The sequence below is a fragment of the Aotus nancymaae genome, unplaced genomic scaffold, assembly GCF_030222135.1.
Source record: "Aotus nancymaae isolate 86718 unplaced genomic scaffold, 86718_ANA_hifiasm-v0.15.2.pri h1tg000067l, whole genome shotgun sequence".
Classification (NCBI taxonomy): domain Eukaryota; kingdom Metazoa; phylum Chordata; class Mammalia; order Primates; family Aotidae; genus Aotus; species Aotus nancymaae.
In genome coordinates this window covers 39,606,242-39,627,166 of record NW_026988482.1, presented here as the reverse complement: position 1 = coordinate 39,627,166, position 20,925 = coordinate 39,606,242, and the positions used below count along the sequence as shown (strand labels likewise).

Genomic DNA, 20,925 nt, shown 5'->3' with positions numbered 1-20,925 from the left:
TGCTATTGCCCACCTTCTGAAGCCTGCTTCTGTCAATTCATCAAACTCATTCACTGTCTTATTTTGTTCTCTTGATGGTGAGGAGTTGTGATCCCTGGGAGGAGAAGAGGTGTTCTCATCCTTTTTGCACTGGTTTCTTCCCATCTTTGTGGATTTATCTCCCTTTGATCTTTGAAGTTGGTGATTTCGGGAGGAATTTCTGAGTGGATGTCGTTTCTGTTGAGGTTGGAGTTATATCTTTTTTGGCCTGTAGAGGTGCTGCTGGGATGCCTTGGATTCAGTCAGGCTGCTGGGTGGGTGGTCTTCCCCTGGAGTTGGTTTATGCAGATGAGATTAGCCACGCCTTCCCAATGGCATCTCTCCTTCTCCCAGCTCAAACTTCCGGTTAGGGTCAAACTGGTATATTGGCTGCTGCAAAGCTCTCTAGCACGTGGGCTTCAGGTTGAATTTTGTGGGGGTTGGGCCTGCCAGGCCTTATGGCCTGTTTCCCTGTTTTCAACTCTGCCTCTTTCAGTGGGACAGGTAGTTCCATCCCATCAGTCCAAATTTCTGCCCAGGTCCATGACAACAACTTGCAGCACCAGGCAGGAGCTGTCGCTCAGATTTGCATTGAGCACCCATGGCGCCTCTCAGTCCAGCAGGGCTTTTGTGGACCGTGGGCTGTGGGAGGGATGAGGGAAGCACAGGATCCTAATCTGATCACCAAGGGGGTGAAGTCTCCAACCCTCTGAGCCAGCTGCACGGTCCACATGGGGACGCCTTCCGTCCTGTCTCGATTCGCCCTCCCTGGCCTGCTCTGCTTCAGCTTACCTTCCCTGGGCTATTTTCAGTGCCCTTGGCTGCTTTCAGTTCCCTACCAGTCCCACTGAAAAGAACCTGGCACCTCGCTTAAAACAGTGCAGTCCTCTAGCCGTCTGTGTCTCATTCGCTGCTTTCCAGTGTTGCCTCCTCTCGGCCATCTTGGCGCCCCCTCCAAATGAGCTTTTTAACATAAAAGAGATTAATCCTACTGAAAATCAATAACAAACCCAAATCTGATCTGAATATTTTACAAAGTTTTCTGGAACCTGTGTTCTAAAGGTTTTGGGAAAGGAAGTTTTGGGTTTGATGAAAAGCTGAGTTTTGTCCATTGTTTTTCTCATGAGAAGTGGCATTCTTCTATCAGATACAGGCAGTAAATATTCATTCTTGAATTTCTATTAAAAGATTTAAAAAAAAACACATACCAGAAAAAATTTTTATAGGACCAAGACCCTGTACAAATTAGATATCAACTAGCAAATGTGAAGACAGCTGTTTTAATGTGTGACTTTCAAGTAATCTGGTTGGCATTATGTACAGAGTGCATATATGATGAACTAAACTTTTCCTATTTGAATATTTTGTGTCATAGTATATGCATTGCCCTTCTGCCTTTGGCCATAAATATTAGCATCACCTTTAACATTGTAGGCATTTCTTTTCAGACCTGTCGTTTCACTCGAATATTTGGATTGCTATACTCAGGTTTGGGTGGTCATTAGCTTTTCATAACATCTTTTCATAACATCTTCAAAAAATGTCTGATTGAGCAGTGTTGGGCCAGATATATGGGAGTAGATAAATTTAGTATCATTCAAAATGGTTGACCTCTTTTGTGACTGAGAAGTATAGGGAGGCAGTGAAAAGACATTCTTGATGGCAGGACATAAAAATATGGTTGATAAAATGGCAAGATACCTTCTTTTTCCAGGTAGCAATAACACTAAAGGTAAATGCTACTGTTTCTATAGTTTTATGAAGAAAATGGTTTTCCTCATTTTGTTTCATTGGGACTACCCCCTTCATCCTCCTTTATATCCTATCTGAGAGTTGGTTCATCTTCTGTGTAGTGGCTGCCCAATAATTTTATCTTTTCTTTCTTCCCATTGTATTTTTCTTGGTTCATAGCCCATCTGTTGTGAGTCTCAGATAAAATGTAGTAAAAATTCAGATTTATGGCTAGGGAAAATCAGAATCAGGTGGTTTGCAGTTAAAGAGAAACAGATTCATAATGGCAAAAATCTAGCAAAATCACTTGTGAATAGTATGTATCAAGGCTTCTTTATAAAAAAGAATAAGAAAGGTAAGTAAAAATGACTGGGTGCTTTCATTTGGATATTTCTACATGGTGAAACATAGATCAGCAAAAAAAAAGTTGAGGTAGACGGGAAGTAGTGGCCAAAGTCCTGTGAGTTTACCAAAAAGAAACATATTTTTTTTTTCCCAGTTTATAAGCTCTTAATTTTTCCATGAAGATAAAAGGCAATTCACAGCCACATTTTTTTTTCACTCCCAGGAAATGCTTTTGTGTTCATATTATTGTTACAAAGTTAAACTTTTTAAATGTTATTTGAACAAATGAATGGCTGCATTATGCCACATGTTGAAGTTTTTAACCTCCTTTAGTAATTTAAACTTTATGAATCAGAATAAGTGAATGAGGTCATTCTGGTCCTTGGCTTCCAGGTTATGAGACAGCCCCTCTTCACTGGACTTGGCCTTGTATGGATACTCTCCTTCCTGTGAACAGAACTTGCCTTCTGAAATCAGAGGTCTTGTAGGAGAGAAAGTGGTGGTCATCTGTTGGCTGCCAAGCCTTTCTTCTTCTCTGAGAGTTGGCTTTTAAAATAGGTAGGATTTGGGGGAGTAGCTTGCTGGAACAGAGAACTGCAAAAAAAGTTGGCAAATGTTTTGCTTGGTCGACAACCTAGTATTTAAAAGAAATTTGAAAATTTCAATGCATGCTCTACAGCTCCTTTTTACTAACCCCTAGCATAATTCACACATTTTTCTACCTGCTTGGCCCCTATGGGGATTTCGTAATTCCTGGTTTAGAGGATAGACAAACGGCAGCCCAGACTTTTCATCCAACCATCCATCCATCCATCCATCCATCCATCCATTCTTCCATTAACAAAAATTTACTTAGTGCCTTCTCTATGCTAGGCATTGTGCTACATGGTGAAGATGAAACTGCAAGCATTACATTATCAAGTCTCTGTTGTCCAGGAATTTAAAGTTTGGTCCAAAACATAGGCATTACTCTTAGCAATTCTACTGAGTGAGTGCATAATAAGAAACAGTTAGAAACTTATTTAAGCCCTGTAAAGGAATGAAACTGGCTCTAGACTGGGAGAAGGAATGTGATAAAAGCTTCTTCCCAGCAGAACAACTGAGCTAGGATCTTTAGAAGGAGCAGGAGTTAATGGGAGAGAGGATGTGAGAGGATGCTGTAGACTACGGATGCAGCGAGCACAAGGCCATATGATACCGAGGGTTTGGCATGGCCCACAGGACAGTCAGAGGGCCAGAGCAGCTGAAGACATTGGGAACTGGCTCCATTCGAGGCAGATGAGCTACATGCACAGTGGGCATCTCTGCGAGGGCCTCACAGACTGATTAGGGCCTTTGCTCGTTATCCTAAGAGCCATGGGAAGTCACTGAAGGAACATCAACAGAAGGCAGCTCTGTGACATGGTAGATGTTTCACAAGGGACACTCTGGCTGTTAACTGGAGAATGGAGGGGAAGAGAGCCAGAAGGAAGCAGTGAGACAGGAGTAGGCTGTCTCTAAGAGAGAATGGTGGCTTTGTCTAGTGTGGTGACAAGGAACTAGGACAGGGGTTGGCAATCTGTTGATGGAAGATAACAATAGACAGCCCTAGGTGATGGTTAGGTGTAAGGTAAGGGAAAGACAGGGGCAGGATCAAGAATGAAAGAATGATTCTGAGAGTTTTGGCTGTGGAGTAGGAGGGATGGTAGTATGTGCTGGTGCAGTAGGTTATTATGGAGGGAGAACAGCTTGCTGTATCTGTCTGGCAGCCTCCCTCTGTTTGTCTGTGTTTCATTTCCACGTCAGTCTTCCCTGAGCTGCAATTTGAGAGATGATGTAGTGCAGAGATTTTGAAACATGACCAGTAGCAAAAGGAACAACAAATTTTTACCAAGCACTTATGTGCTGGGCAATGAGTTAAGCACTGGGATTCCAGGAGTGAGGAAAATGAAATCACATTCCTGCCCTCTAGGAGTGTCTAGTCTAATAAGGTAGACAAACAAAAAATAATTATGATGACTTCGTTAATGATTTTTGTTTCTGTGATAGGTAATGTGCAAGCATGGCTAAGAGAGCTGATCTGCTCTGGTTGGAGGGGACAGGGTCAAGATATGTGCCCAAGGAAGTGTTCCCTGGAGAATTGCAGCTTAAGTGGAGACCCGAATGATTAGCTGGCAATGAGAAGAAAAACAAAACCTTCCAGAAAGAGGAAATAAACATTTTTTGAGTTCTAAAAGAATTGAAAATATGAAATATTTAAAGAACTGGCAGAGATGTTCTTCTTTCACCTGGTGAAAGTGGAGGATACAGGAAACAGTGACTTCTGGCAGGAGAGAAGTGGGGTATAGGCAGGTCCTGGCATATCGGTGCTCATGGCTTCCACTTACTTAGGCATTTGAAAGCTGTTTTTTGCCTCCTTTCCCCATTCCTTAGAACTCAAAGAAAACACGAGGAACTGAATTGGGAGAGGCTTGGCACTAACAAGACAGAAATTGTGAAGGGAAGGGTGAAGAGGAACTATCTGCCAGTGAGAGCAAGGAGGGTGGTCTCTGGGAAGAGCCGTTAACTCCCTATTTCTGAATCAAGTCCTGATTCATCCCTTTTATTTTTTGCAATTAGCCTCTTGGTCTGGGATAATTTTATTTGATTACCCTTTAGTTCTCATTAGTTCCTGAGCTTACTTTTTGACTAGGGTTATAGAAAACGTACCATATGGTAACCAGCTTCTTCAAGTCACCCACAGAAGTGTTTTCTCTTGAGTACTTCCCTGGCTGCCTTCTCCAGATGAGGTGGCTGTCATTCTTGTCCTGGATGAGAAAGGAGATTAAGATGGTTTATAAGAAATAAAATGTCACAGTGAAATAGTCTCAAGGCAGCATGTACCTTGCCTGTTTTCTGTTCTAACATATATTATTTGGTATAAGGATATCCTATAACTCTAATTTTTTATTTAAAAAATTTTCTCTCATCTCTTTTCTCAGCTTTAGCCTCTTTGACCCACCCAACAGAGCACTCTTTCATTATGTTTTAACTTCCTTCTGTGGGCTACAAGAAAAACAGGCTTTAAGAAGAGCTCTGCCTCATTGAATAACTTACTTGAAAGGAAGAAAAGTGTCAGGGAGCATTTTAATCTCTCTTATATTCTAGATACACTCAGCTGAACACTAATTTGAGGCATCTCTTTAGGAAGGAGATCATGGATGTCTTATCTCAATGGCTTTTCTGATCATTCGAGCCATGTCCCTGTTCTGAGACTGGGAGTTTCTTCTCGGGTGATTCTGGGGACAGCATGATTGGTTATATCTTGGAAATGAAATAATCTCCCACTTGTTCAGTTTTGCTGTCACAAATTTTCAAGCAATTGCTTCTCTCTGTCTGAATACAGAAAAACATAAATGGCTTTTAGATTTGTTTTGCAACAGATTAGGCACCCTCTATCTTTTGCCTTACTGTGTGTACATGCATGTGTATGTGTGGGGAGCGGGCAGTGGAGGAAACACATTACCAGGGGAAGAGTGCACAGGACAGGGAATTTGAAATTCCAAATTAGAATCTTTCTTTTTTAACCTCTGAACTTTTTATTCGCCTCCTCCTCCCCAAAGGGTCCCCTGCTTCTGTTGGCTTAATGTCTCAGGACTTTTGTGTCATTGGTCTCAGACACTGCTTTGCAATCCACTATCTGGTGGGTGGTGATCTTTTGGATAGTTTGCATGGAGTTGCTGCTGTCCAGAGCATTGCCAAGATTGAAGTCCTTGCCATCTTCCAGCAGGAAGCGGTAGGTGGCAATCTCAACCTCCAGCTTGACCTTGATGCTCAGCGGGGCCTTGTACTCCTGGGCCTGGCCCTGTCCCTCTGCCCAGGTCTGTGGCAGCTCTGACTCCAGGTGCAGCAGGATCCCATTGAGTTGCTCCATCTGCAGAGTATAGTGGGTCTCCACCTCCCTCAGGTTGTTCTCTAAGCTGGCCTTCAGATGTTTCGTGGAGTCCAGGTCGATCTCCAAGGACTGGACTGTATGTCTTAGCTTTGTGAGCATCATCTCAGCAGCTCCAACTTCGGCGGGCTGCGTGGTGATCACTGTGGTGCTCTCCTCTATCTGCTGAGACCAGTACTTGTACAGCTCCTCTCGGTTCTTCCAACCCAGCTCATCATATTGGGCGTGGATGTCTGCCATGATCTTGGCAAGGTCCTGAGATTTGGGGGTATCTACCTCCACTGTCAACTCAGAGCTGGCAATCTGGGCTTGTAGCCCTTTTACTTCCTCTTTGTGGTTCTTCTTGAAGAGAAGCTCCTCCTTGAGAGTCTCGATCTTGGTTTCCAGCTGCAGCTGAGTGACATTGGTGTCATCGATGACCTCGCAGAGCCCATGGATGTTGCTCTCCACAGACTGGAGCATGGCCCGCTCTGTCTCATACTTGACTCTAAAGTCATCAGCAGCAAGACAGGCATTGTTGATCTGCGGAACGATGCGGGCATTGTCCACAGTATTTGTGAAGATCTGAGCCCTCAGGTCCTCGATGGTCTTGAAGTAATGGCTCCAGACTCTGACCTGGGGTCCCTTCTTCTCCAGGTGCTCTGGGATTTTGCTCTCCAGCTTCCAGTTCTCAGTCTATAGGCTCTTCACTCTGTCCAGGTAGGAGGCCAGGCGGTCATTCAGGCTTTTGCATGGTCAGTCTCCTTCTCGTTCTGGATGCCTCCCATTCTTGCCAGACCCCTGGCCATCCCCATGACAAGGTGTCCAGACCTCATGCCACCCTGGAAGCTGGTGGAGAGGGACACAGATCCAGGAACCAGAGCCCCCAGTACCTGCATAGACCCTGGCCATACTGTTGACTGGCCAGTCACTGTAGCCGGGCACCTGGATGGAGCCTAGGGACTGGTAGTTGGTGGAGAAGGTACAGCAAGTGGTAAAGCTAATGCTTCCCAGGGAGGAGAGCGAGAAGACAGGACTCAGACTTTGCCAACCCCAAATTAGAATCTTGGTTCTATCCGTCTTCCAGCTATCCACATAACCCTGAGCAAATCATCCCAATGCCCCAGATTCAATTTCTTCATGTGAAAAATGGAAATAACAACAATAATAATAATTCCCACCTATCCTCATCAAAATGCAGTTTTGAGAATACGAAAAGAGGCTTTATGCATATAAGAAGACAATTGTTAGAATTGCTACTTCTCTCTCTCTGGGTAGTCATTCATTCATTGATCCCTTTATTACTAAAGACGGGGAGTGGCATGATCTGACTTACTGGTGGAGTGTGGCCTGGAGGAGAGCTCAAGTGGAGGGTGGGGGGCACAGGATTATGGTGGCTGCAGTTGTCCAGGAAAGAAAGATCACAGTGGCGACAGAGAGGTTGGAAAGAAGTGGAGGAATTGAAGATAAGATAGCGTGGACTGATTAGAATCTTTGTGGGGGAGATAAAGGTTGAGCTTAAGTTATTCAAGAAAATGGTGAGTTCTTGGGGACAAATATGTAGAAAAGTGTGCTCTGGGAGGGAATAGTTCAGCGAGGAATGGGTAAAACTACCTCTTGTTTTGTTTTTAATGTCTAAAATCATACATTTAGAAATGCAAAGGAAGAAAGTTGTTTTCCATGTAAAAGATCACAAGTCATCAAATTGATAATGTTTCATTTTAAGTAACACATGGCATGAGTAATTTTTAAATTAACTTTCAATCACTTTAAACTAATTTCTTACAGTATGGCAATAGCAACCTCATAACCCTAAGGAAACGTAAACCTTGTAGCATAGTTCAAAACGACTTATGTTTTATTGAACAAAGGAATCGCTTAATGGAGAATCACAATGTCTATGGAATATGTTAAAACACAGACTCACAATGGAGCTACTGACACTTTCATTTGACTGGTACACACTCATTGTTAAGAGAATCGGAATTAACACATCAATACCAAACTATGCAATAAAGCCTGCATTATTAATCTACGTAATGGTAATAGAGCTATTACCTGACTTATTCTTTTTTTAAAAAAAAATATTGCTTAGTGGCAAATGTACAGCATGTAGATATGAGTTAGGTGAGTCAAAATATCACAGCAGCAGACAGTACTTTTTGGAGACTGTGATTGAATTGAATGAACTACAATAAGTATGTCTACTTTCATTACATTCTCTACTAGATCTGCTAGTAACATTTTTTATGAGAAGAGTTTATTATTATTATTACCATTATTATTCCATTAAAATAAATGAAGAACACACATATATGTCACCTTTCATTAGCAAATTATTATATAAAATCTAGCTATATTTGGGGGAAAATATTTTTTAAATTTTCTAATTATTCTTGCATTTGGTAAGCATTTGTTGTACCATATGGGAGACATTGTTCTAGGCATGGAAATTCATGGAGGACAGGCAGATATTATTTCTGCCCTTCTGAATGGGAAGACTGACACACACCCCAAAATGAAACATGCCAATTAGTCAAATAACTGCAAGTTGTAAAATTATGCTGGACCTAGTATGTGTGAGAGGGATTTGGACTTTAGTCTGAGTATGATGGGTAGGTTTTGTAAAGTTCTAGGCAAGGGGGTATTGAGACCAGGTATAGATTAAAGACTAAAATTTTGCTACCTGGTAAAGAATAGATTGGGCAGAATAGAATAGCCAATAAGTGCAATACAACAGACTCAACATCATTGGTCGTTAGAGAATGCATATCAAAATTATAATGAGATACCACAGTGAGATATCACTTTACATTCACTAGGAAGACTGTAATCAAAATTACAGATATAGTCTGTGTTGGCAAGGGTGTGGAGGAATTGCTAGTGAGAATGTTAAATAGTGCAGCTGCTTTGGAAAACAGGTAGTTCCTTAAAATGTTAAACATAGAGTTAACCACATGACTTATCAAGTCTATTCCTACACATATACCAAGGACAATTAAAAGTGTATGTCCACAGAAACACTTGCACATGAATGCTAATAGCAGCATTATTCAAAGCAGCTAAAAAGTAGAAGTAAACTAAATGTTTATCAGCTGATAAATGGATAAATAAAATGTGGTATGTCTACACAATGGAATATTATTCAGTCATAAAAAGAAATAAAGTTCTGGTATATATTACAGTTTAGGTGAACCTTAAGAATTATGCTAACTGAAAGAAGGCAGTCAGAAAAGACCACATAGTATAGGATGTATAGGACTCCTTTTATATGAAATGTCCAGACTATGCAAATCCATAGAAACAAAAGGTTGACTAGAGCTTATCTGGGCCTTGAGGGATAGGGATGAGGAATGACTGACAATGGGTATGGGTTTTTTTGGGGGGTGATTACAATGTTCTGGAATTAGTGTTGATGGGTACAAAAATGTAAATACACAAAAATGAATCATCTATTTAAGTGAATGAACTGGATGGCATGTGAATTACATCTCATTACAAATGTTGAGAAAAAGAGAAAGATAAATAAGAGGGGAGACCAGTGGGAATGTGTGTTACATGACTGCCCCCTCTTCTTGCTACCAGTCAGAACCAGCCAGGCCATGGAACTGCTCTTGGGGGAATGAACGTGCCAAATATATAAGTACTAGCAGCCAGGATGCCCTCCATGTCTCCTTCTGTACCTCATATACCAGCCCCACAAAATGATTTGCCATTTCTCTGAGCCAGCCATGTGCTTTTTTCCTACTTGCCTTTGCTGAGGTGTGGCTATGTTTTCTTTTCTTTCTCTAGTAGGAAAAAAAAAATCACCAGTTCTACAAGCTTAGTTCAACTTCCTCCTTGAAACTCTCCTCGGGTGCCTGGCCCTATAATACATCATTCTCATTTTCTGTAAGCCCTTGACATGTGGGTTGTGCCTTTGCAAGATCTCAGCCACATAGCATTTCAAAGACTCGCTTTGAATTCTCTTTCTCTCTCTATCTCCCTCCCTTCCTCCCTTTTATTTTTCTTGCTTTACTTTCTCTCCATTTCTCTAGCTCCTGTCTCTGTCTCCATCCACTCATATTTAACAGCTGAAATAAGTTTACCAATTTAAAGTCTGTAAACTTCTCTCCTGTTATCCAGTATCCATAGTTCTGTTCACCATTGGTTTCCCAAGTAAGGCTTTATGTATAACCGACATTCATTCCTCTTACAGAGGTTCACCTTATTCTCATTACAACAGTTTCCTTCCTCCTTACAGAACTTAAGTTCTACTGGAAATTTTCAACAAGATATAATAAATAAATTTTTCATAATCCATTCAACAAAAATTTTCAATAAGTATTTATGGAGCACTTATTACATGCCAGGCACTAGTTCCTAGGAATACAAGTAGGAAGAAAACAGCCTAAGGACTTTGATAATATATAAGATCAGAGCATGACAAGTATACTGCAAAGACTTAAACTGGGTGATATGAGAAAGGACGAGTGAGAGGCAGCTTAGGTTTGAGTGGTCAGGCAAGGATGGGGAGGAGATGGCATTTGAATGTGATCTGAATGACAAGGAGGAGCACAAAAGCATTTCTAGCAGAGGGAACATCTCAGGAATAGCCTAGTGTCAGAAGGCACTTGCAATATTCAATGAGCTACATAATGTTTAGCATAACTGTAGTTTGGTAGGCAAAGGTGAGAGAGAGTCATAGGCACAGTTGAAGAGTTAGGCAGAGACTGGATCTTACTTTTGAATATTTGGGTAAGGCACTGAGATTGCTTTTAATTGCAAGGGGACACCATAAGAAGAAATTTGACACTTGCACCAGTCTTTAAATGGGTTGGAGTTTAGTAATTTCATGTGTTTACTTTTTTTTTTTTTTTTTTTGCCTATAAATAAAGCAATACACCAGTCCAGAAAGTGGAAAAAAAGTGGAGAAATGGGCAAGAGGAGAAATGAAGCTGTTTACTCTAGCTAAGGATCCGAAATGAAATACATAAAATATTGATCTCCAAGTGAATGAAAGACAACCCCTAGGGATGCTATTGCCAGAGGTAGTACAATAAGTATTGTGGATTTCATATTTTTGCATAATTCAAGCCTAGCTTAAAGACAACAGGAAAGGATTTTTTTTTTTAAATCAAGGATAGTTTTAAAAGCTTTCTTATTGCCACACAGAAGAGAATGTACTTTTTCCTTTTTTTTTTTTTTTTTTTTTTTTTAAATATGGAGTCTTGCTCTATTGCCAGGCTGGAGTGCTGATCTCATCTCACTGCAATGTCCGCCTCTTGGGGTCAAGCGATTTTCCTGCCTCAGCCTCCTGAGTAGCTGGAGGCTAATTTTTGTATTTTTAGTAGAGAGGGGTTTTCACCATGTTGGCCACAATGCTCTTGATCTCCTGAGCTCGTGATCCCCCCGCCTCAGCCTCCCAAAGTGCTGGGATTACAGGTGTGAGCCACCACACCCAGCCGAGAATGCACATCTTATAAGGGAATTGATGAGAGATCCCATTGCTCAGAGAGAGAAAGAACTGTAGCATCACATATTTCCAACCAGAATTTGAAAGAGCATTTTGGAGGAAGCAGTGCATCCCAATAGAAATCTATTAAATAGATCAAAAACTTCAACAGTGTTTATTCCTTTTGGGTATCATAAATTCCACTCCCTGGAATTTATCTTTAAGAAAAGATCATAGGTCTGTACAAACATTTAGTTTCAAGGATATTCAACCATTTTATTTTTAAATAGTAAAATTTGGAAATCTAAATAGACAGTAATAGGGAAATGGTTAAAGAAATACTCCTGCCAGGCGTGGTGGCTCACGCCTGTAATCCCAGCACTTTGGGAGGCTGAGGCAGGCGGATCACCTGAGGTTAGGAGTTTGAGACCAGCTTGACCAATATCGTGAAACCCTGTCTTTAAAAAAAAAAAAAAAGAAAGAAAAGAAATACTCCTCTGCAATGTAGTAGTCTGCATAAGGCACAATATTGTTTAGAAGAATATATAATGACAAAGATTAGTTTTCCCATAAAGTATGATTAAGTGAAAAATATGATATTCCCCCTTACCCCATAACTGGTAGTTAGATGGGAAAAAAATAGGTTATAAAATACCATATACACTTTGGTATTAATTGTGAAATTGTATATTTTAGAAGAAAAGTTTTCCAAAATGTTGCAAGTGGCCATTTTCAAGATATTTCATAGCAGAAGTTTTAAAACTTTCTTCCTTTCATTTTTTTTCCTGAAATTTCTAAAGTGAATGTAAATACAAAATTAATATAATTAATCCAGTGATTAAAAATTAGTAAAAATAGCTAAATATTTGCCTGCTGTATGCCAGGCATTAAGTGCTTTACCTTATCATCGATAAACTTATTTATGATAAATGATTACAACCATTTTCTGACAGAGGTACTAATATCATTCCCATTTACTTTTGACAAGATTGAAGCAAAATTAAGATGTTAACAATGTACCCAAGTTGCACACCTATCAAATATCGGCACTGGGTTTAGTACTGCAGGCAGTCTGACAACACAGTTCACCCCTTCAATGGTGACATTATACTTCTATTAATATCAAATGCTTAAGCAGAAAGTTAAAAGTCCCTCTGTTACCAGATGGTATGAAAACTGTTTGCTCAAAAGGTCATTGTTTAGAGATTATCACCAGTTCCTCAGTGAGGAATGGCTAGAGACTATGTGTCATTTATTACAAATTTTATAGAATGTGGATTTCCTTAAAGAATTCAGATTCCATTGTTTTCTATGAGTCTCTCAGGTTTTATGATTAAAGAACACATCAGGGTATTCTCATATGTAGGTCCTTGGACAAGTGAATCATACCAGACTTTATGAGTTAAGTTTCTGATGTCTCCACAGTGGGAAAAATCAGATAAGCTGACTTTACATAATTCTGAGTTAGCTGGGCTTCATTCTATCTGGGTTTGCAATGTACTAGATCTTGTTAAATCTTGGGTTAGATCTTGTTATGTACACTTTTTATAGATCTAGACTCTCTCCTTGGAATAAGAGCATGCAATACAAGGCATGAAAAGAAGACTTTGCACTGGGATGAGACTGGAATGAAATTTAGAAAGAGGCTGTAGTGAGAATTGTCCATAACCATGACAACAGCATGGGTCATGTGACATATATTATTGAGTGCTTGGTACTTGCCAGGTATTGCACCAAGGGCACATAATATATGTTATTTGCATTTACTCCTCACAATAGTCTATGAGATGGTTATCATTCTCCCCACTTTATGCATGAGGAAGCTGATATACAGAGAGGTAAATTGTCCACGGTCATGCAGCCACTACTAGTGTTTCTGATCACAAAGCTATTTTTGCCTACACAATAGCAAATGGCATCTTTCACAGCCACTAGCATGTCTCTGTTTCTTCCTCAAATATAAATCCTTAAATTATTATTTCAATTATTTTACTTCTACTAGGTGATAAAGAAATTAGGCATTTTCTTTCATGGGCTTTCAGCATCCTTTGGAGAGAAAGAACCTTTTCCCTCCTGTTATAAAAAAACTGCATTGAAATGTCCATGTTCCTTCAGCTGCCCCTGGGGATTCATGTTCCTGAGTTGGACTGGGAAAGAACGTGATGTTTCTCCACAAGGGACTCTGGGAGTAGTCTGATCATTGCGAAATGTTTTCAGTAGTCACTGAGTCAGAGTGGCTGGAAGACTTTGGAATCTGACAAATTCACACCTTTTTTTATTTACCTGCCACCGTGACGTATCTGGGTATTCCCAGGCAACATGGCTGATGTCCCAGTTACTCTGGCATCTGTGAGGAACTGAGAGGCTTTCTTGCTTTGCATCTCTCTAGCCTGTCCTTTGTGCAGCATCGGCAGCTACCACCACAGGAAGAGCTAGTCTTTGTTAGAGGATTGGGTTCTTTGTTGGCCTTGTAAGAAATCAGAGCCATGTTACTGGGACAGCCCCTCTGTCTTTGCCTGCATCTTGCCAGAAATTCCTAACTGGTTGTCAGCAGTTATGCTGTGTTCCTTCCAACTGGACATTCCCATTTAAATGTATCGTCACTGCAGCCAGGGTCATTTGCAGCTTGTTTTTAACATGGCATCTTTTCTCCCTGGGTCTTCTAGACTCCTGCCCACTCTCATGTTGGTCCTGAAAAAGATGCCCTTTTTCACTCTGATGTTTAACACACAATCTCAGGGATTACCGTGTTTACAACCTCACCTTCAACACTGCGTTTCTCTTTTAGTTTCTTCCTCAATGAATAATAATGCATTTAAAAAATAATCATTCTTTTTCTTAACAGAAGTAATAATCAAAGTTAATTTTAGAAAATCAAACAGGAAAAAGACTAAAATTGCCCACAATTAAAGTGGCCAGAGATTACTAGTGTCAACAAGCAGGTGTCTTCTCTTCCTGTTGGCATGTGTTCTTTATTTTATGGGTAGAGGTACACATACAGCTATGTAGTCGAGAACATTATATTTTGAAAATTTGGGAAGAAACACAACATACTTTTAAAAATTTGGCCAGGCATGGTGGCTCACACCTGTAATCCCAGCACTTTGGGAGGCCTAGGTGGGAAAATTGCTTGAGGTCAGGAGCTTGAGATCAGCTTGGGCAACATAGGAAGACTCTGTGTTTACAAAATAATAAAAAATTAGCTGGATGTGGTGGTATGCACCTGTGGTCCCAGCAAATCAGGAGGCTAAGAAGGGAGGATTGCTTAAGCCTGGGAGGTTCAGTCTATAGTGAGCAATGATGGTACTACTGCACTCCAGCCTGGGTGACATAGAAGACCCTGTCTCTCAAAAAAAAAAAAAAAAAAAAATCCCCCAAACTGGCTGTGGTTTTAGCTGGTCTTCCAAGGAAGATGAATACATTTCTGTTTGAGATAATTGTTGTTACATTCAGACCAACACTTATGTTTCCGTTGATAAAAAGTTATAATGTATATGTATTATAGTATACAAATACTTCGTGTAGAATTTGAGAAATTCCTACATAAGTATACATACCTATATAACCACAGCCAAGATCAAGATATCGAATATATTCAGAGCCTATCCCTAGAAGATTAGCACATGACAATTCCCAGTCGATAACACCTTTTTCCTAAGGGGAAACTACTATTATAACTTCTATCACAATAGATTAGTTTTGTTAGTTCTTGAACTCGATGTACGTGGAATCACACAGTAATTATTCTTTTGTATCTGATTGCTTTTGTTTAATATTGTATCTGTGAAAGTCACCCATGTTGTTGAGCTTAATGTTAGTCCTTTTTAAAAGTTACTACATAGTATTCTTTGTCTCAGTATACTACGATTTATTTTGTTGATGGAGATTTGAATTGTTTCCCATGTTAGGCTCTTATGAATAAGAATGGCGTTCTAAGGGTGAGGCCTTTGCTGTGATTGCATCTTCTCCCAACTTCTCCCACTGGCCTTCCCTTTCCCCACCACTGTCCATCTTGAAGAACTCCTTAATAATCTTTTCTCATGCGAATAATCTCCATCTCACAGTCTACTTATTGACCCGACCTAAAGCCACAACCCTGATGGATTTATTATATCATATTGGCTATGCTGTTTTGCTTTGCTCTAAGACTTGGAAATTCTGAACCTGACAAGTCAAGTTTTTGTAAGGCCCCGAACACAAAAGACATAAAAACTGGCATACTAGGTGCACTGTCAGATTGAATGTCATAATCAAAGGTGATTTTCCAAACATGAATGAACATTCTGCAGGTTTTTAGGCAAAAATTTCATGTAAAATGAGAGAAGTGGTGTGTTAGAAGGTATGATCTTGTTTTGTATATACAAAATGAATTGGAGAAGAAACCTTTCAGACAAGTATAATCGTTCCGACATAAGGAAACAATAAGAAGGAAGGGATGTGAGAGCCTTTGTGTAGAGAGGAGGAACAGGTTGAGGGCACTGTGGCTATGTGTAGGATTGCCAGTGTAGAAATTGGAGAAGTTAATGATGACACCAATGCCCTGAATCCAGATGGCCAATGAAGCATTTCTCATTCCATTCATTTGAGCTTTGGGGAAGAAGAAAAGAGTGTAAAGGAGCATGCTTTTGAAAAATATAGATGTCAGGAGGAAATACTGGTGTGCAGGTAAGGAGATGCAGAGTTCAGTTTTAGAGCTGGTGGAATGATAAAAAAAAAAAAGATACACGAAAGAATTGGAGATGTGGGCCTTTTGTGTAAGGAAGGAATTAACAAAAGTGATAGAGATTGGGGTAGCAGGGTTATGTCTTGTATTAATTATATATTGCTGCACAACCAATTATCCCAAAATGTAGCAACTTAAAGTGACTACGTATTTATGATTTCACAGATGCTGTGGGACAGGAAACCAGGTGCCATGTATAGCTGGGACCTCTAGCTTTGGGTCTCTCACAGGGCTGCAGTCATCTCAAGGCTTGCCTGGGGAGGATTCACTTCTAAGAACACTCATGTCTTTGTTGGCAGGCTTCCAATCCTTGTGGGTTGTTGGAGTGAGTTTCAGCTCCTCATAAGCTGTGAACCACCCTCAGTTTCTTGCCACGGGGGCATCTCCATCAGGCAGCTCACAAAATGGCAGCAAGCAAGTGAGAGGGTAAGAGAGAATGCCAGCAACACAGACAGAAAGTCAGCGAGATGCAGGTCAGACTGCAATCACATCGTGGAAATCACGTCTCATCACGTGTTATATACGTTTTGTTAAAACTGAGTCAGTAGGTTCTGTGCACAAAGGAAGGAGATTCCACAAATGCCTGCATACCATGAGGCAGGGGTCACTGGGAGCCCTGTGAGAGCCGCCAACCACATCTACATAAAGTAATATTCGAGGACATGGTGCTAATTCACTACAGAAAAACTCTCTAAGCATTTTTCGCCTTCTCTTACTTTGCCGTTAGGAACTTCCATAAAGTATTGGAAATGTTTTCCTCCAATAGAAGACCATATGTCAGTGGAGGTATTTCTGTCATTTACTAATGCACTCAGTAACTTGATTTGAAAAGTGAACTGTGCAATACTATGTAATTTCAAATGCTTTTCTAGCAAAAATGTATTACCTTTAATTAGACTGATTTAAAGCTGTTAAGATTCTTGTCAGAAATAATTTTTAAGTGGATATGTCAAGATAAAAACAGCAGTTGTCAAGTGAAGAAAACGGTAATTTGTGGATGTGCTGTCTGGCTTATGAGCAATTGGATCTTTAAATACTAGCTGAGCATTTGTGCTTACAATCCCTTTTATAGCAGCCACTCTGGCAGTTAAGGATTCAAACTGTTGGAATGCTATTGTTTGTGGTAAATATTTGTGCTATGACTACGGGATTAAATTTGGTTCCTACCCTGTAATATAGACAAAAGCACCTCTAAGAAGAGAATGCATTGAAGCAATTCAATTTACCAACTGGTCCAGCATAAGACATGAGCAAAGCATTCTGGGTGATTACAGTGGAATAATGATAATAATAAAGACCACTCTTGATGAAAGCAAACCAGCTGACTTGAAGCATTTGAAAAAGCTTGAATTTTATTTTGCAATCTTTTTAGGCTATTCATTTCCTTACCAGACTTTTGTTACTGGGCAGTGAACAGGTGGGCTTTTTCTTGATTCTGTGGCAGGGTTTCTTACTAGTGGCACAATTGACTTTGGGGTCATGTAATTCTTTGTTGGGGGTGGGAGATCTGTCCTGTGCATTGTAAGCTGTTTAGCAGCATTTCTGGCTTCAAACCTCTGGATGCCAGTGGCTCTGTTCTTCCCCACCCCACCCCAGTTTTGACAACTACGTATATTTCCAGACAATACCAGACATACTCAAAGGTGGAGAGAAAAAGGGAAATCGCCATGCTACGGGCATCAACATAGCTTTCTCATATGGCTTGGCTTTGTGTACCCACCCATATCTCATCCTGAATTTGTAATTTCCAGGTGTTGAGGGAGAGAGCTGGTGAAGTGATTGGATTATGAGGGCAGTTGCTTCCACGCTGTTCTCGTGATAGTGAGTAGATTCTCACGAGATCTGATGGTTTTATAAATGGTAGTTTTCCCTGTGCTCTTACATGCCTTTCTCTCTCCTGCCGTCATGTGATGAAGTTCCTTGCTTCCCCTCCATCACGACTATGAGTTTCTTGAGGTTTCCTCAGCCGTGTGGGACTCTGAGTAGGTAAAACCTCTTTTCTTTATAAATTACTCAGTCTCAGGAAGTTCTTTATAGCAGTGTGAGAATGGACTAGTACACTTTTGAAGGAGGGAATTCTAAATTAACAGGATTTAATGTTATCTTACTTTTATATGTTGAGTTTATAAATATCTTGTCTTTTCTGTTAGTTCCCCAAAGCACCGATATGCTATATAAGATTATTAATTATCTTATTGATTCAATTAATAGGCATTTGTTAAGTGCTTACTACCTGCAAAAGACATTACCCAGGTATTAGGAAGATGAGGAGAAAAATAGATATAGATTTTTTTTTTTGTCCTGAAGAAGCTTGAGATGTCAGGCAATGGGATGGGGATATAGGTCATTCGTACATATAACTGTAATGCAAATAGAAAGCACCAAGTTTCACCAAAGAGCTAAAATTTTCTGAGATGTTGTAAAAAAGAGAAACTTCTATTTTTCTCTTGCAGACAAGTGGTGGGTTAAAAGCTCAATCCTGAGCTGAATTTAATAGGGTGAGGTTGACCTGTAGTTTGGGCATATGAAAGTAGATTTTGGGTTGGGACTGAAACTTCAGAATATAACATTAAGTTTAATGGGGCAAGGCAGAGAGAGATAAAAACCTAGCCTGAAGCCCATGATTCTCAATCAGAAGTAGCAAGATGGAGGCAGCACAGACAGCACCTGGTCCCTTTGCTAGGAAAATGGCTCATAGCCCCATGGAGCAGTGAGAGCTGTAAAAGCACCACACTCGTTTGATGAAAGGAGAGGACTTTCAGTGGAATCAAAATGCCACTGTACATATATCCACTGCCACTGTATATAATATCCAATGTATAGTGCCCAGGAACGCATCAGTGATGTATGGAGATCAAGTCCAAGCCAAATAGAGGCCACAGAAGACAAGATATTAAAGGTCCTCTGTCCAAGTACCTACCACAGGCGGGTTGCCTGCCCAACATCTCCATCAGTAGAGCTTTGATGTTTGAGCCAGACTTCTGAAAAAAGCAAAAATTCTCCTGGAGATGGCATTAGTATTCACAAATCTCTTGGTGGTACAATTCTCAAAGTATATTCCTAAGACTTTTAATGGGTGTTATCTTGAAGAGTTCTATTAACAAGTGTGTTTTTGGAATGACAGGTAAAACAAGTGAAACATATGCCTTCACTGTAAAAACTGTCAGTCTCCTTTTTCTGCCCGTGGACGCCGCCGAAGCAGCATCGTTAAAGTCTCTCTTCTCCCTGCGACCATGTCTAAGTCAGAGTCTCCCAAAGAGCCGGAACAGCTGAGGAAGCTCTTCCTTGGAGGGTTGAGCTTCGAAACAACCAATGAGAGCCTGAGGAGCCATTTTGAGCAATGGGGAATGCTCACAGACTGTGTGGTGATGAGAGATCCAAACACCAAGCGATCCAGGGGCTTTGGGTTCGTCACGTATGCAACTGTGGAGGAGGTGGGTACAGCCATGAATGCAAGGCCACACAAAGTGGATGGAAGAGTTGTGGAACCAAAGAGAGCGGTCTCAAGAGAAGATTCTCAAAGACCAGGTGCCCACCTAACTGTGAAAAAAATATTCGTTGGTGGCATTAAAGAAGACACTGAAGAACATCACCTAAGAGATTATTTTGAACAGTATGGAAAAATTGAAGTGATTGAAATCATGACTGACAGAGGCAGTGGCAAGAAAAGGGGCTTTGCCTTTGTAACCTTTGACGACCATGACTCTGTGGATAAGATTGTCATTCAGAAATACCATACTGTGAATGGCCACAACTGTGAAGTTAGGAAAGCCCTGTCAAAGCAAGAGATGGCTAGTGCTTCATCCAGCCAAAGAGGTCGAAGTGGTTCTGGAAACTTTGGTAGTGGTCGTGGAGGTGGTTTCGGTGGGAACGACAACTTTGGTCATGGAGGAAACTTCAGTGGTTGTGGTGGCTTTTGTGGCAGCCGTGGTGGTGGTGGATATGGTGGCAGTGGGGATGGCTATAATGGATTTGGTAATGATGGAGGCAATTTTGGAGGTGGTGGAAGCTACAATGATTTTGGCAGTTACAACAATCAGTCTTCAAATTTTGGACCCATGAAGGGAGGAAACTTTGGAGGCAGAAGCTCTGGCCCCTATGGTGGTGGCGGCCAATACTTTGCCAAACCACGAAACCAAGGTGGCTATGGCGGTTCCAGTAGCAGCAGTAGCTATGGCAGTGGCAGAAGATTTTAATTAGGAAACAAAGCTTAGCAGGAGAGGAGAGCCAGAGAAGTGACAGGGAAGCTACAGGTTACAACAGATTTGTGAACTCAGCCAAGCACAGTGGTGGCAGGGCCTAGCTGCTACAAAGAAGACATGATTTAGACAAATACTCATGTGTATGGGCAAAAAACTCGAGGACTGTATTTGTGACTAATTGTATAACAGGTTATTTTAGTTTCTGTTCTGTGGAAAGTGTAAAGCATTCCAACAAAGGGTTTTAATGTAGATTTTTTCTTTTTCTTTTTCTTTTTTTTTTTGCACCCATGCTGTTGATTGCTAAATGTAATAGTCTGATCGTGACGCTGAATAAATGTCTTTTTTTTAATGTGCTGTGTAAAGTTAGTCTACTCTGAAGCCATCTTGGTAAACTTTCTCAACAGTGTGAAGTTAGAATTCCTTCAGGGTGATGCCAGGTTCTATTTCGAATTTATATACAACCTGCTTGGGTGAAGAAGCCATTGTCTTCAGAAACCTTGGTGTAGTTGAACTAATAGTTACTGTTGTGACCTGAAGTTCACGATTAAAAGGGATTACCCAAGCAAAATCATGGAATTACTGG

General features: G+C 40.6%; 1 protein-coding gene and 1 pseudogene across 1 annotated transcript; one reads left to right on the top strand and one right to left on the bottom strand.

Moving 5' to 3' along the window:
- Positions 1–5,695: 5,695 nt before the first annotated feature.
- On the bottom strand, positions 5,696–13,825 carry LOC105729538 (keratin, type I cytoskeletal 18-like; annotated as a pseudogene).
- A 5,548-nt stretch (positions 13,826–19,373) lies between these two features.
- On the top strand, positions 19,374–20,581 carry LOC135270785 (heterogeneous nuclear ribonucleoprotein A1-like). The gene has a single exon (XM_064366800.1). The coding sequence runs from the start codon at positions 19,374–19,376 to the stop codon at positions 20,334–20,336; it is 963 nt and encodes a 320-aa protein (XP_064222870.1). The 3' UTR covers positions 20,337–20,581.
- The last annotated feature ends 344 nt before the right edge of the window (positions 20,582–20,925 follow it).

Excerpts from the sequence above, each read along its gene's own strand:
- LOC135270785 (XM_064366800.1), top strand. The coding sequence starts at position 19,374 with ATGTCTAAGTCAGAGTCTCCCAAAGAGCCGGAACAGCTGAGGAAGCTC.